This window comes from Abramis brama (assembly GCF_963993115.1).
Source record: "Abramis brama genome assembly, chromosome: 10".
NCBI lineage: Eukaryota > Metazoa > Chordata > Actinopteri > Cypriniformes > Leuciscidae > Abramis > Abramis brama.
Genome location: NC_139972.1, coordinates 12,619,311 through 12,631,687, shown reverse-complemented (window position 1 = coordinate 12,631,687; position 12,377 = coordinate 12,619,311). Strand labels below are relative to the sequence as shown.

The 12,377-nt window shown below is 36.8% G+C and overlaps 1 protein-coding gene across 5 annotated transcripts in view; it reads left to right on the top strand.

Annotated features, from left to right (window-relative positions):
* The first annotated feature begins 2,611 nt into the window (after positions 1-2,611).
* The window catches only part of cadm2b (cell adhesion molecule 2b), a 247,117-nt gene continuing 237,351 nt past the window's right edge, over positions 2,612-12,377 (top strand). For 2 of the 5 annotated variants that reach the window (XM_084126048.1, XM_084126049.1), the window contains exon 1: positions 2,612-2,920. In XM_084126048.1, the coding sequence (XP_083982174.1) occupies positions 2,860-2,920 (61 nt within the window). In that variant the 5' untranslated portion in view covers positions 2,612-2,859. The remainder of the gene's footprint in view (positions 2,921-12,377) is intronic. The other 3 variants (XM_084126051.1, XM_084126047.1, XM_084126046.1) reach the window with 2 other exon arrangements.

Below are 12,377 nucleotides of genomic sequence, written 5' to 3'. Positions count from 1 at the left end.
AATCGGCTGAATAAATGATTCGATGGCTGTCTCATAAAGCTATCCACTGTCACAAAGATGTAACCTGCAAAATATATGCTGAATATATCAGTGATGTAATGTGAACTGATCTATTTGGTGAACCAGTTCAGTAGAATTCAAGTGAAACTGTATTTTCAACAAGAAACAAAGACAGGATAAATGCGATTTTGCCAAAATAATGGCTAAATGTGGTTCTTAGTAACATTACCAAATAAACCAAATGTGACATCTTTTGAAAAATTAATTTTAGAGCAAGATTAACTTACATTACATTTCTATAAAAGATTACACGGTCAAAAGAAATTGAACAGTTTTTTTTTTTTTTATCTTTACGAACATTAATGTTTGAAAGTAAAGTGCAAAATGATAGTTTCAGGTCTCGAATTTAGACTGTAACGGTGGTTCAGTGATAGTGACTCTACAACTTCTTTCTATAGAAAGAAGTTGTAGAGTCACTATCATTGAACCACCAGGTATTTTTTTACACTAAAAAAAATACCTCATCAGTTGAACGTATATTAATCGTGGCAAATTTCCACATAAAATTATTACATTAATAAAGCTGTATGTAATCATGTCTGTTGGATGTAATCAAACTATTTCTATCTGAATAATCACAATTACATTGACCTAATGTAATTTTCCTTACAATCAAACTGAACTGTATTACATTGACCTAATGTCATTTTCTAGAAAATTAAACTTAACTGTATTACATTGACCAGATGTCATTAACATTAGGTAATTAACTAATGATTTCACTGTCAACAGTAACGTTTTTTTTTCACCATAGAATACAGCTTCGCCTAACAAAGTGCACATAAAGAGGGGGAAAAATACTTATTTTAACTGTGACTGGGTAAGAAATTACATCGTTATTGTTAGAAATGTCTAAAATACCCAACTTTAGCAGTAGGCTATCCATCGAAAGTTCTCGAATGACGGCAAAAAAGTTCCTTGCATGCAATCCACAGCTCTCAGTGACATGCGCAGTAGGCGGGGTCAGGCCACAAACTTAAATTTCAGTCATTAATCCAAGTAAATTCACTCTCATTACATGTACAACCTAGGCAATTTACATTTCTTCAAAAAAACAAAAATACATCTGCTTATAAATGTATATTATTTTAATTGATCTAAAAAGAGTGATTTATGGTCATCCAATGAATGGCCATGAGCACTTTTCTGAGTGATGCGTGTATATCTCAGAAATGAGAGCTTCTACCTGCTTCTGTTTTAAAATGCCCCTCTCCTGCAGAGGTCATGCTCTATTAACTGTAATACTTTGCAAAACCCCTGAGTGAAATTCCTATGAAATGATGAAGGATATAACCATTTGCCATCCCCCTTAAATCTTTCTTGTGCTATATATCCCGTGTCCTAATTCTTTTATTGCTTGATTTATAAGTTGAACTTTAACCAATTGGCCCCTGCTATGCTCTTTGTAAAACTGGCTTTACTGAGCCACATATGAGTGATTCAGAAGAGCCAACATTTTTCAAAAGTCCAGACTCTGGTCAGGCAAGTCAGGTTTCTGTGTTAAATTGGAAGAAATTTGGTGAGCGACATATGAAATCAAGTGTAAAATCTTTTCAACCTGGACTACAAGCACAGTTTTAGCCCTGTGTTTTCAGTCATGGATGGACACCAGCTCAATTTGGCCCCCAATCCTGTGGAAGGTGTGGAAGGAAGACTATTATTCAGCCTCATGGCAAGCCATCCGGCTCTATAGCACTTGACTCTTTATTCTGACTTTATTCTGCCAGCAGAACACAATCTTATTAAATTGCAAAGTGATCTATGTGTCTTATATATATATGTATGACATATGTATGTATGTTCAGCTCATGAAAAATGGGGGCAAAAACAAAAGTGTCGCGTTTATAATTTTGTTCAGTGTATATATATATATATATATATATATATATATATATATATATATATATATATATATATATATATGTATATATATATGTATGTATATATATGTATATATATATATATATGTATATATATGTATATATATATATATATATGTATATATATATATGTATATATATATATATGTATATATATATATATATGTATATATATATGTATATGTATATATATATATATATATATATATATATATATATATATATATATATATATATATACACTGAACAAAATTATAAACGCAACACTTTTGTTTTTGCCCCCATTTTTCATGAGCTGAACTCAAAGATCTAAGACTTTTTCTATGTACACAAAAGGCCTATTTCTCTCAAATATTGTTCACAAATCTGTCTAAATCTGTGTTAGTGAGCACTTCTCCTATGCTGAGATAATCCATCTACATCACAGGTGTGGCATATCAAGATATCAATATATCAAGACTGCTTGCAATTACATGTTATCGCGATTAAAGGAGCCTAATTATTACCGGACAATAACATGAACGCTGGTCTCTAAAGTGTAACCAAAAGCGCACCAGAAAGTTATCAGTGTGATCAATCAGCGCGATCAATTGCGCATTCACGCTGGTCTGTGTACTATCGTTAAGGCGTCTCCATGTGTCAATCTAGAGTGGGCGGGACCCGCGTCTGCTGCGGCGCTCTGGAGAGGCAGAGACTCAGGCAGGGGCTGAAGTACCACTTTCTCAGCATTTTCAGTGCGGGCAGCATCTTCTCCCAGCCCCGGGTACAGTAACTGCTGCACGCAACCTATCCTCCGGATCGGGACAGGAGATTCGGGTTTGCGCCATACATGCGACTGAGAGCGCACCATCCACCTGGATAAGCAGCAGCATCAGCATCAGTGCAGGGAGAACACGGACGCAAGCATCGCCACAAGAATATGATGCTCCAACAGCACTTGTTTTTTGTGCTCTACAGCTTCTGTGGGATTGTCATTAAAGGTAAGAACCCTGGGATGTGTGTGGGCACAGTAGTGTGATGCCCTCTGGGTGTGGTGGGAGTTGGCTGGGAGAACAGAAATGCCAGTGTGATTTAAGCACACATTATCTCAAGACCTCAACTGCACCAGGGATAATATTTCAGAAGTAGCCCGTGCGTTTGGACAAGTCAGATACGTGTGTTTTGTGGCATGATGATGACAGTGCAGATTTGAGTTCAGTGCACATTCTTTTACACGCGGGATCAGCTGCGTGGGAAGTTGTTTGTAGTTAATTCAGTGATGTTTGTGTGCCATCATCTATCAAATGAGCAACTTTAGACACAGAATAATTCGGTGGGCATGTGTCCGCTCTCCAAATTGATTAATATGGGTCGCATACGCAACAATTTATTGCTCACTGATCAGTGTGTGATTTGATGCGTCTTGTTGTTTGTGTTTATCAATTTTTGAACTTTGTCAACACTGATTCAATAACGACCCCCTTGTTCTAAATCGATCCATATGCTTCATTCTGATATCTGCAATGTAATCGCAGTTACGCGTAGGCTTGCTCGGTGTTCAGGGTGTGATTTGATGTGCAAAACAAGTTGAACTTAATGGATGCTTAATGCAAGCCCTACAGTTTTTTTTACTATTAGTTGGCCAGCACTGGTTTAAGTTGGACATACACGCGTTTAAAACGCATCTCACTCGGGTATTTGCAATATTCTACATCTTGGGGTCGTCGTAGCATAAGATTTTCTTTCCGAGTCGCGCACTGTGCAAGTACAGACTGAAGATAGGCTATGGCTTGTGCATTTATTTACAGTAGCGATAACTGTTGTTATATAGCAAGAATACATAGTGTGTGTATATATATATATTTATGTATAGCTACCAGGAACATTTCAGAACGGACAGATGTTCTGGATCTCTTGCGGACAGAATGCAGCGAGAAGGTGCGCACTGCTGTCCCACTTTGACTCTCCGAATCCCGCAGGCGGATCGCGCGCAGCCGCGCCCCACGGGTCACACAGTCTCACAGTACTGTCAACACTTACACACAATCGTGTTTTCTTTTTCTATAAGTTCCGCAAAAGGATGCATAAATAAATAATGGAAATAATAACCATTGACTAGGTTACATTTGCCACTGCAAGAACATGACTCACAGCTGCTGGACCTTTATCGACTCAGAGAGAGTCCATAATATATGTCTGCCTAGAGAGTCAATATTAGGCTAGGTTACACTATTAATATTGATTATTAATACAGTAGATATGTCGCAGTATTGTACACCATGCACTGGGGGACTGTTGTAACACATTTTGTTTTACATTATGTGTGTGTTGCACTATATGTTTCAAATTTTGATAGAACATTTTCATATTTGTCTATTACAAATTAGCCATTTGTAATCTACTGTTTATTCCTAAATTGTGTAAAGTAGTGTCTAGTATATAAAGTGCTGATGTTACAAACTACTCTAATGTGGCGATTGTAGTATTGTAACAGCAGGTTGAAATCATGGATACACACTTTTTTTTGTTAATTGATTTATTGTGGTAATCAGATTTATTTGTCAAAAATAATTATTATGGCATCCCCCATCACGACTCACCCCCATTTAATTGCATTTATGAATATAAAATTAATATAAAATTAGAAACAGATAAAAAAATATATAAAACTCTAAAATCAAGACAGTGTTTTAGCCACACACACACACACACACACACACACACACACACACACACACACACACACACACACACACACACACACACACACACACACACACACACACACACACACACACACACACACACACCTTTGATGATCCCGGAACAACATTCCAATCAACCAATCAGATTTTAGGGTTCAAGGTTACAGTTTATGTCAAGTTTAGGCTTACAACCAGGGTTATATACTTATACATCAGTCTTATTCACCTATCATTTCCCTCTGACTTTAGGGTATGGACTAAATTTTCAGACAGTATTGTTGTTCCATGACTTGGCAAAATCACGATGACCACCATGGCATTCCCTCGCTAATTGTCATAAATATGTCAGGTGTGAGGAAAAGGTCACATGATATGATATTTATATAGTTTAAACGTAAAAATCTTGTGTGGATGCTTGAGGATTTGCTGATTTCTGATGATTCCAAGTCTGTAGTTTAACTCCCAATAACATGATCACAAATCAAAAACCTGATGTGAAATGTTCACTTTCTTTTTTGGTCCTATAAATCCTTAATATTGTTTCAAATTTGTACCTCTAGTAAAATAGTGATTTCATCCTTGAGGCTTGTTTATAATTGGCCGAAATTGTTTAAATATTGTGTTATCATACACATCATACACAAGTGCAAAAAAACAACAACAAAAAACACCAATCTGACTAAAGGTGCAAACGCATGCAGTAAATGACAGGCCCCATGTGAAAACTAGCACTGTATTATAACATATGGTTTAGTGATGATAATTATAATACATTTCAAGCAATTAAGATTTTTTATTTTTTTTATTTAGAGAACTGAGTTAGTTTTATTTCTTAGTCTCTTGGGGTTTGCGTATGACAGTTAAGTAGCTCTTTAATGCTTATGTTGGTTATATAAAGTCGATTTGCTTCTTGCTTGACTTGTGAAGTTAAAGACTATTCCAGAACCTTTCCAGTTTAATGTGTGAAACATCCGAAATGGTAACTCTGAAAAGCTTTTTAATAATTTACATCCCAAGAATCCCTGCCATAAGCTGTCAGTTTTCTGTTCACCAGCTTGATTCTTATCCCTTCTTAAAATGTGAAGCAATGTAGCTCAGTCTCACAGAGTCTGAGTGCTTTCAGTGAAGAACAGACAGTGCTTAGATGAATATTTTTGCATGGAGTTACTCATTCAGCTGATTTATCAGTATGATGGAATGATTTCCTTATGAGACTTGATAAGAAGTGATAGATAAACTGTGGCTGAAGGGTCACATTCATGCAGGGATGTTCAAGACTGAGCCAGTGTTCTCTGATGAGGTTTTTGTCCGCTGTCTTGCTACATAGAACAATGAGAAAAGGCCATCACTAGGGGTTAGTAAGAGAAATCATCAGATTAAATCAGTACTGATCACCAAGGAATATATCCTAGATATGTAATGTCTTGATCTCCAAAAAGAATTGCATGAAAGACTGACTTTAGATGACACATAATGACTGAATCACAATGTGTCTTATTTTGCTATAGGACAGTGATTCACAAAATATTTTTTTAAATAACTTTTTTTTTCTTTTTCTGGTACTTCATCTGTAATAATGACAAAGCTGCTTGTTTTCAAACTTTTTTGTTACGAATACTTGCAGTCAGCAGAAAATGATGAATTAATAATTAATTTTGTCATTCCTGTGGAAGCTCATTTCCACCACAAAAAAAAACAAAAAACATACTTTGGTAGATCTAGTTAAGTCAATAAAAAAAGATAAAAGCTCATAATTTTGACACACTAAGTCTAAAATTATGATATACTAAGTCATAATTATGAGAGAATTGAAATTATCACACAAATTAAAACTGAGATAAAAAACAATTACAATTATGCAAAATTACTTTATGACAAAAACGTTTTTAAATTTAATAATTTAAACTTTTTATCTCATAATTTGACTTGTATGTCATAATTTTGACTTTTTTAAATTTTATTTGATCTCATAATTCTGATTTACCAAAGGATGATTATTTGTTTATTTATGATTGGTTTATTAATTGGTTGATTGATTGATTGGTTTATTGATTGGTTGATCTATCAGAAATGGGCTATTCCAGAAGTTTCTGTGTTCAAAAAAAGAAGAAAAAATATATAATTTGGAAATTGAATTAACTAGAGAAATGTTTATTCATTAGACATTCCCATGACTTTTAAATTAATATTTTGTGTATATCATCCACTTATATTTTGGTTATATTTGGTGTATTGGTTCTCCAAAACCATGCGAACCCTGGTCCTTAAATAAAAAATTACAGTTGTTTCCGAGGGATTCATTAAAATAGGAATAATGTAAGTTCACGAGTTTTTAAAAGTTTTTTCCCTCCTTATTTTAATCATTTTAAGCCACGTTGTGGCCTCCTTTGTTGAGCACCACTCCCATAAAGGGATGAATTTAACAGCATTATGGAAATGATTAATCTGAGTGGTTTGTCTTTTTTATTGCTAGATGAGAAGAGAGGGTCAAGAAGTCATTGAGAGTTAGTTGTCAGAATCAATCCTGCATCTCCCACATGAGCACCATGACTTAATGGAATGAATGTGTCACTTACCGCTACACCACAGGTCCGCAAAGCTCACCACGTTGTCATTGCTCTTATATTTCATCCGAGGCGTTAAAGCGCACTTGATATTTGCAGTCCCTTTCACTTCTCCACGAATCTCGCACATCACAGATCAAAACACCGCTGCATGGTGTCTTAATAGCTATATAAAACTTGAGGTCTCCAATTACATCTGTGACCAGACATTTAGGTCAGGTCTTCACAGCACCTCGTTGTTCCTCTACCGTCATATTCCCATTAGAGCAGGTTCTTTCCCACCAGTTAACAATTCACAAAAAAAGACATTTGTAGCTGGCTTTCTGTGAATGTGCCATACAAATTGGGCCTAAGGGACTAAAAAAGCCCCCGAAACATCTTGTGGCTCGGTTGCCCCAGGGCCCAGCTAAACGTGCGGATAGATCCTGTGTCAGCTGAGCGTTTAAGGTAGTGTGTGTCGGCAGCTGAAGTGCAGCGTTAGCGCATCACAGCGTTTTGACGTGAGGTGTGACGGGGAGAATGCTTTATGCTCTCTCCTCGCCATGGAGGGTTAGCTTATCCTAGCAGAATGGGCTCTAAGCCGCTGAGTGCCGGCCATGGAGCTACGCTGTGTACCGCCGCATATCAGTAATCCAGTAAAGGAAAGCAGGCTGTGTGCAGAGAGAAGCCAAGCCTCTATGCTTTGTGCTGGCTGACAGATCTACATCTGTACAGATGAGTCACAGAAGTGCTATGAGGTGTGGGGGGGGGGGAGTATGATATTAAAGAGACATCGAAAAACAGCCTGGATGACAGCCAGTGTTTTATTGTCTTAAACAAGGAAGAGTCTTTTGTATTTATTGCTGTATTTTTAGAAGCATCATCATCTCCGGTTGAAGCCTGTTAAAAGAAAATGCTTTGTGCATTAAAAACATTAATGTGGATACAAAATCAGAAGGGGATAGGAGTGGGGTAAGATGTGCCGCCCACTGACTTTTATGCCCGAGCATAAATTCATTGAGGTCTAAAGATATATACCACGTATGTTGGTGCATTGCCGATTTATAAAACCATGCAAATAATGTTTGGCTAAAAATCAGCCATGAATGATTAAATGAAGCATTTTCCAGACAGTGTGACAGATGCAGTGTTATTTCATTATTTATAGACTATATTAGTATTTATTCATATTTTGAATGAGCTTTTCAGTTTTGGTTTGAGTAATTTTGTTATGTTTTGCCAGTTTTATTCCTTTTTGTTTAAATGTTTCTATTTAGTTTTAATTTATGCATATTTTTTGTAATTTTAGTACTTCAACTTAAATGATTTCAGGTAGTTGCCAAGGCATTTACCAAAAAATTGTTTTTTTTTAAATAGTTTTAGTTTAATTAACACGGACAGCACTGGCCAGATGCTTTGGGGTAAGTTGTGTCAGTTTCTCAAATAATAATATTGAATGGTTTTAGAAGGTTTTTATAATAAATCTCTTTATACTAGCAAAATCTTTGCCTTTAGCCTAATACCAGAATGTTAGGTCGCTTTCATTAACTGTGGATTAAACTTGTAACTCCCTGCAAGAAAGAAATTGTGTTTTTAGTAAAATGATTAGACTGAGATTGGCCGTTGCCCAGAGGACCGTCACGTAAGCTGTTGTAAAGCCTTCAGGGCAGGTGAATTACTTCATTACGTTTATGTAATTGCACATGTCCGGGTACAAATGTGTTGGATGCAGATTCCGTGCGAGTTCATGCTTTTTGGCTCACTGATACTGATTAATCTAGATTGTAGAGTCATTCGGTTTGTCTAGTCCTAACTGCGACCATTATAGCACGACATGACAGATGTCGTAATGGCATGTTTGTTTCTGTAGGCTGTAATGAGGTTGCTCTGAGCAGATTCAGATGTAAGTGCAATTAAAGTACTGCGCCTATGAAAGACTTCAGCAATGAAAGGACAGATATTCTTCGCTTGAGAAGACCATAATAACTCTACTGATAAATGGTGCAGTGACAAGCACAATTAATAAGATCACCTACCTTTGGGCAAACAGACATGATAATTAGCTTCTGTTGGCGATCCACTGGCCACAGAACAGACAGAAGCGGAGATAAAGATTATATTTGAATTTTGGGCATTTCATTTTATGTCTGTTCTCTATTCTTTATCTCTAAGCGGAGATAAAGGGAAAGTTTCTGAAAGTGGTTGAGTATTGATCACTAGAAATGCATCTAAACCTTTCCGACTCTTTTATTTACTCTACTGTTTGATTTATTAAGTATCATCTAATAACTGGCTAACTAATAGGAGAGGTTTCTTAAGAGGAAAGTAACATAAAAGCAGTTGCTGCTAAAAGAGTCACAGCTTGATAACAAGATGTGCAAAAAATGCAGATGATTTAATTAGTTGTTTACAGAAAGCTTCACACACTAAAATTACCTGATTGTCATCCCTGCATTTCTGTTAGTGCCACAACAAAATGATCAGCAAACTCTGTTGTCTTCTCATTGACACTGCCATTTCCTTTTGTTATATTTGCTGCAAAGCCTTATTACTAATTAATTCATAGATGTCTTTGTGAATATGTCCCAGTCAGGGGTGCCTTAAAGAGGGGAGAGTACGATTCTACAGGCCCTGGTCAGACAGGGGACCCTTTCGTCGGGGGGACACGCTCCCTCATCCTACCACAGACAGAGAAATGCAGAGCTACGAAGCCCCACCACTGACGGAAAAATTGGTTTAATGCAATGTGTTAACGCGGTATTAGGTTAAAAAAAATCATGATTTTACACATACTGTACATTATTGTTGCTCCTCTGTGCCCCGCCTTTCTGAAACGCATCGATTTTTACAAAGCTCATCGTTTTGAAAAGTGCGGTGTGCTCTGATTGGCCAGCGATCCAATGCATTGTGATTGGCCCAAAAACCTTAAACGTGTGACGGAAATGTCACGCCCCTTACCATATTTGGAACATCAGCTCCCAAACCAATAATAACAGGTGATAATGTGGTACTACCTTATCAATTCGAGCCAGAATCTGAACCGGAAAATGCGGATGACCAAGCTGATCGATCAGCTTCGCCAGCGCGACTGAACCAGATCGTATTAGATTGGTAAGGTTTTATTTCTTTGGGGACATAATTACTGATTATAATGACATATACGGCGCCGGCGCAACAATAATAAAGCAAGAATAAAAGTTACGCCTTCTTTCTTTGCGTATACATTTGGGCGGTGTTATGAAACTCTGCCCCCACACAGTAGCAGCGTTTCCATTACCCTTCAAATTGCGCAAATTGAAATTACGCATTGAAAATACGCCCAATGGAAACACGTCAATTTCGCAAAAACTCCCATTTACCGCAAAAAGGTTTTTACGCTCGCATGAGGTGGTTTTTCAGACAATTCGAAAAAGAAATATTTCGCAAAACTGCAATGGAAACATGACATTTGCAGGTCACCTGACGTAGATGACGCAGTATGTTTGGACAGAATACGAGACAGAGTTCTTTATTAAATTCATATAAGACAAAAGAATTACAGGAATAATGAATTCTAAAGAAATGCCACAATCAAGACCTCGAAGCAGAAATGAGGGAGAAACACCCAGAAACACCTCATATGTGCCGCTCACAAGTATAATAAGGGTCGTTCCATACCATTAATGCTTTGAAAACACACATACATCTCCTTCGATTAATAATAATGGCTAGTGCAGTGGCTGGGATATAGTACATAAACCTACCAACTACCGATGGTAGCATATTGCGGAAGACAGGGCAGCTTGGCGGTCTGCGCTGACAGAGGGCATGACTCTGTCATGCCAAGCTTACATTAGCTTTTGCACAGAAAGACAGCATGCTAGACATCGTTTAGATCGGCGCTTGCGCTGCAAAAGGCCTTGATGATGATGATTACTTATCGCGAGAGGAAAAAATTTAGTTTAAGTCGCATAACATCGGTTAATGGAAACGCTATCATTTCGCAATAGTTTTTTGTCGACATTTAGAAAAAAATCGCAAAAGTTTTGTGCAAATCTGTAATGGAAACGCGCCTACTGATGTAGATTTGTGGGGGTGTGTTTGAACGAAGCATTTTAGGAAGGTGTGGCTGAGCCTTAACTTTTATAAAGAATATCTCTTTAGGTTTGACACTTTGAGCTTTGTAACTGCAGAACTTACATGCACAAACAGCTACATAACACTAAAGAAAAAGGAAATCAAAGAAATCGCAGACCAATTTGGAGTAGACGTCACAGTTACGTCACTTGCAGCTGCACGCGCAATGGAGGACAATGGGCAAAATCCACAGAATAAGAGAAAATTGTTTTGTTGTGCCTTTGTATGTCAGAATTTGTATGCAAAAAATAAATCATTTTTATAGAATTCTGTCGTTGAAGACACCCTTTGAAGCTAAACGCAGACGTTTAAGTCACAGATTGGACTGATGAAACCTGCAATGATTAGTCTACTATTATAGCACGAATTTTCACAGGGTACATACATAACTAGCAGTTACAGCATGAAATAATATTTAAACCTATAACATTTTACATAACTTTTAAAACATAGCCTATAACATTTTTATAAATTCTTGACTCTTTTACTTGCATTTGAAGATTAGACAATAACTCGCAATTGTAAGTTTATATCACAATTCTGAGGGAAAAAAGACATATAACGAGTATATCTCACGATTCAATTTGCGAGAAACAAAGTCAGATTGTGAGATATAAACTCAAAATGTACCTTTTATTATTTTATTCCGTGGCTTCCACAGATTGCTACTGCAGAACTGTCATTTTCTGCCACCAGGTAGGCTCCGCCCACAAAAAAAAAAACGTCATCACTCTTTGAAAACACTAAAAAGGTTGACAAGTTAATGGCTTTTCTGTCTTTAGCACTCAAATATAGTGCTAATGAGAAACTCTAAACTCTTTCAGCTGAAAGTTAACAATCTTATATCTCAAAGGTCAATTACTTCATGTTGCATGTTGAAAGTCACGTTGAAATTGTATTGTATAAGTCCTTGAGAGGTTCTATGGAAGCTTGTTTCCATTTTAGAGAAAAAAAGGAAAAAGTAATAAAAGTAAAGTACACTGCAAGATTAAAATGTAACCTTTGAGTTGAAAACAATGCAAAACTACAGTTGCGTCTGCGAGACACTTTGGAGTTGTTTAGAGTCTTTTTGAATTTTGGCTGAGAATGAAGCA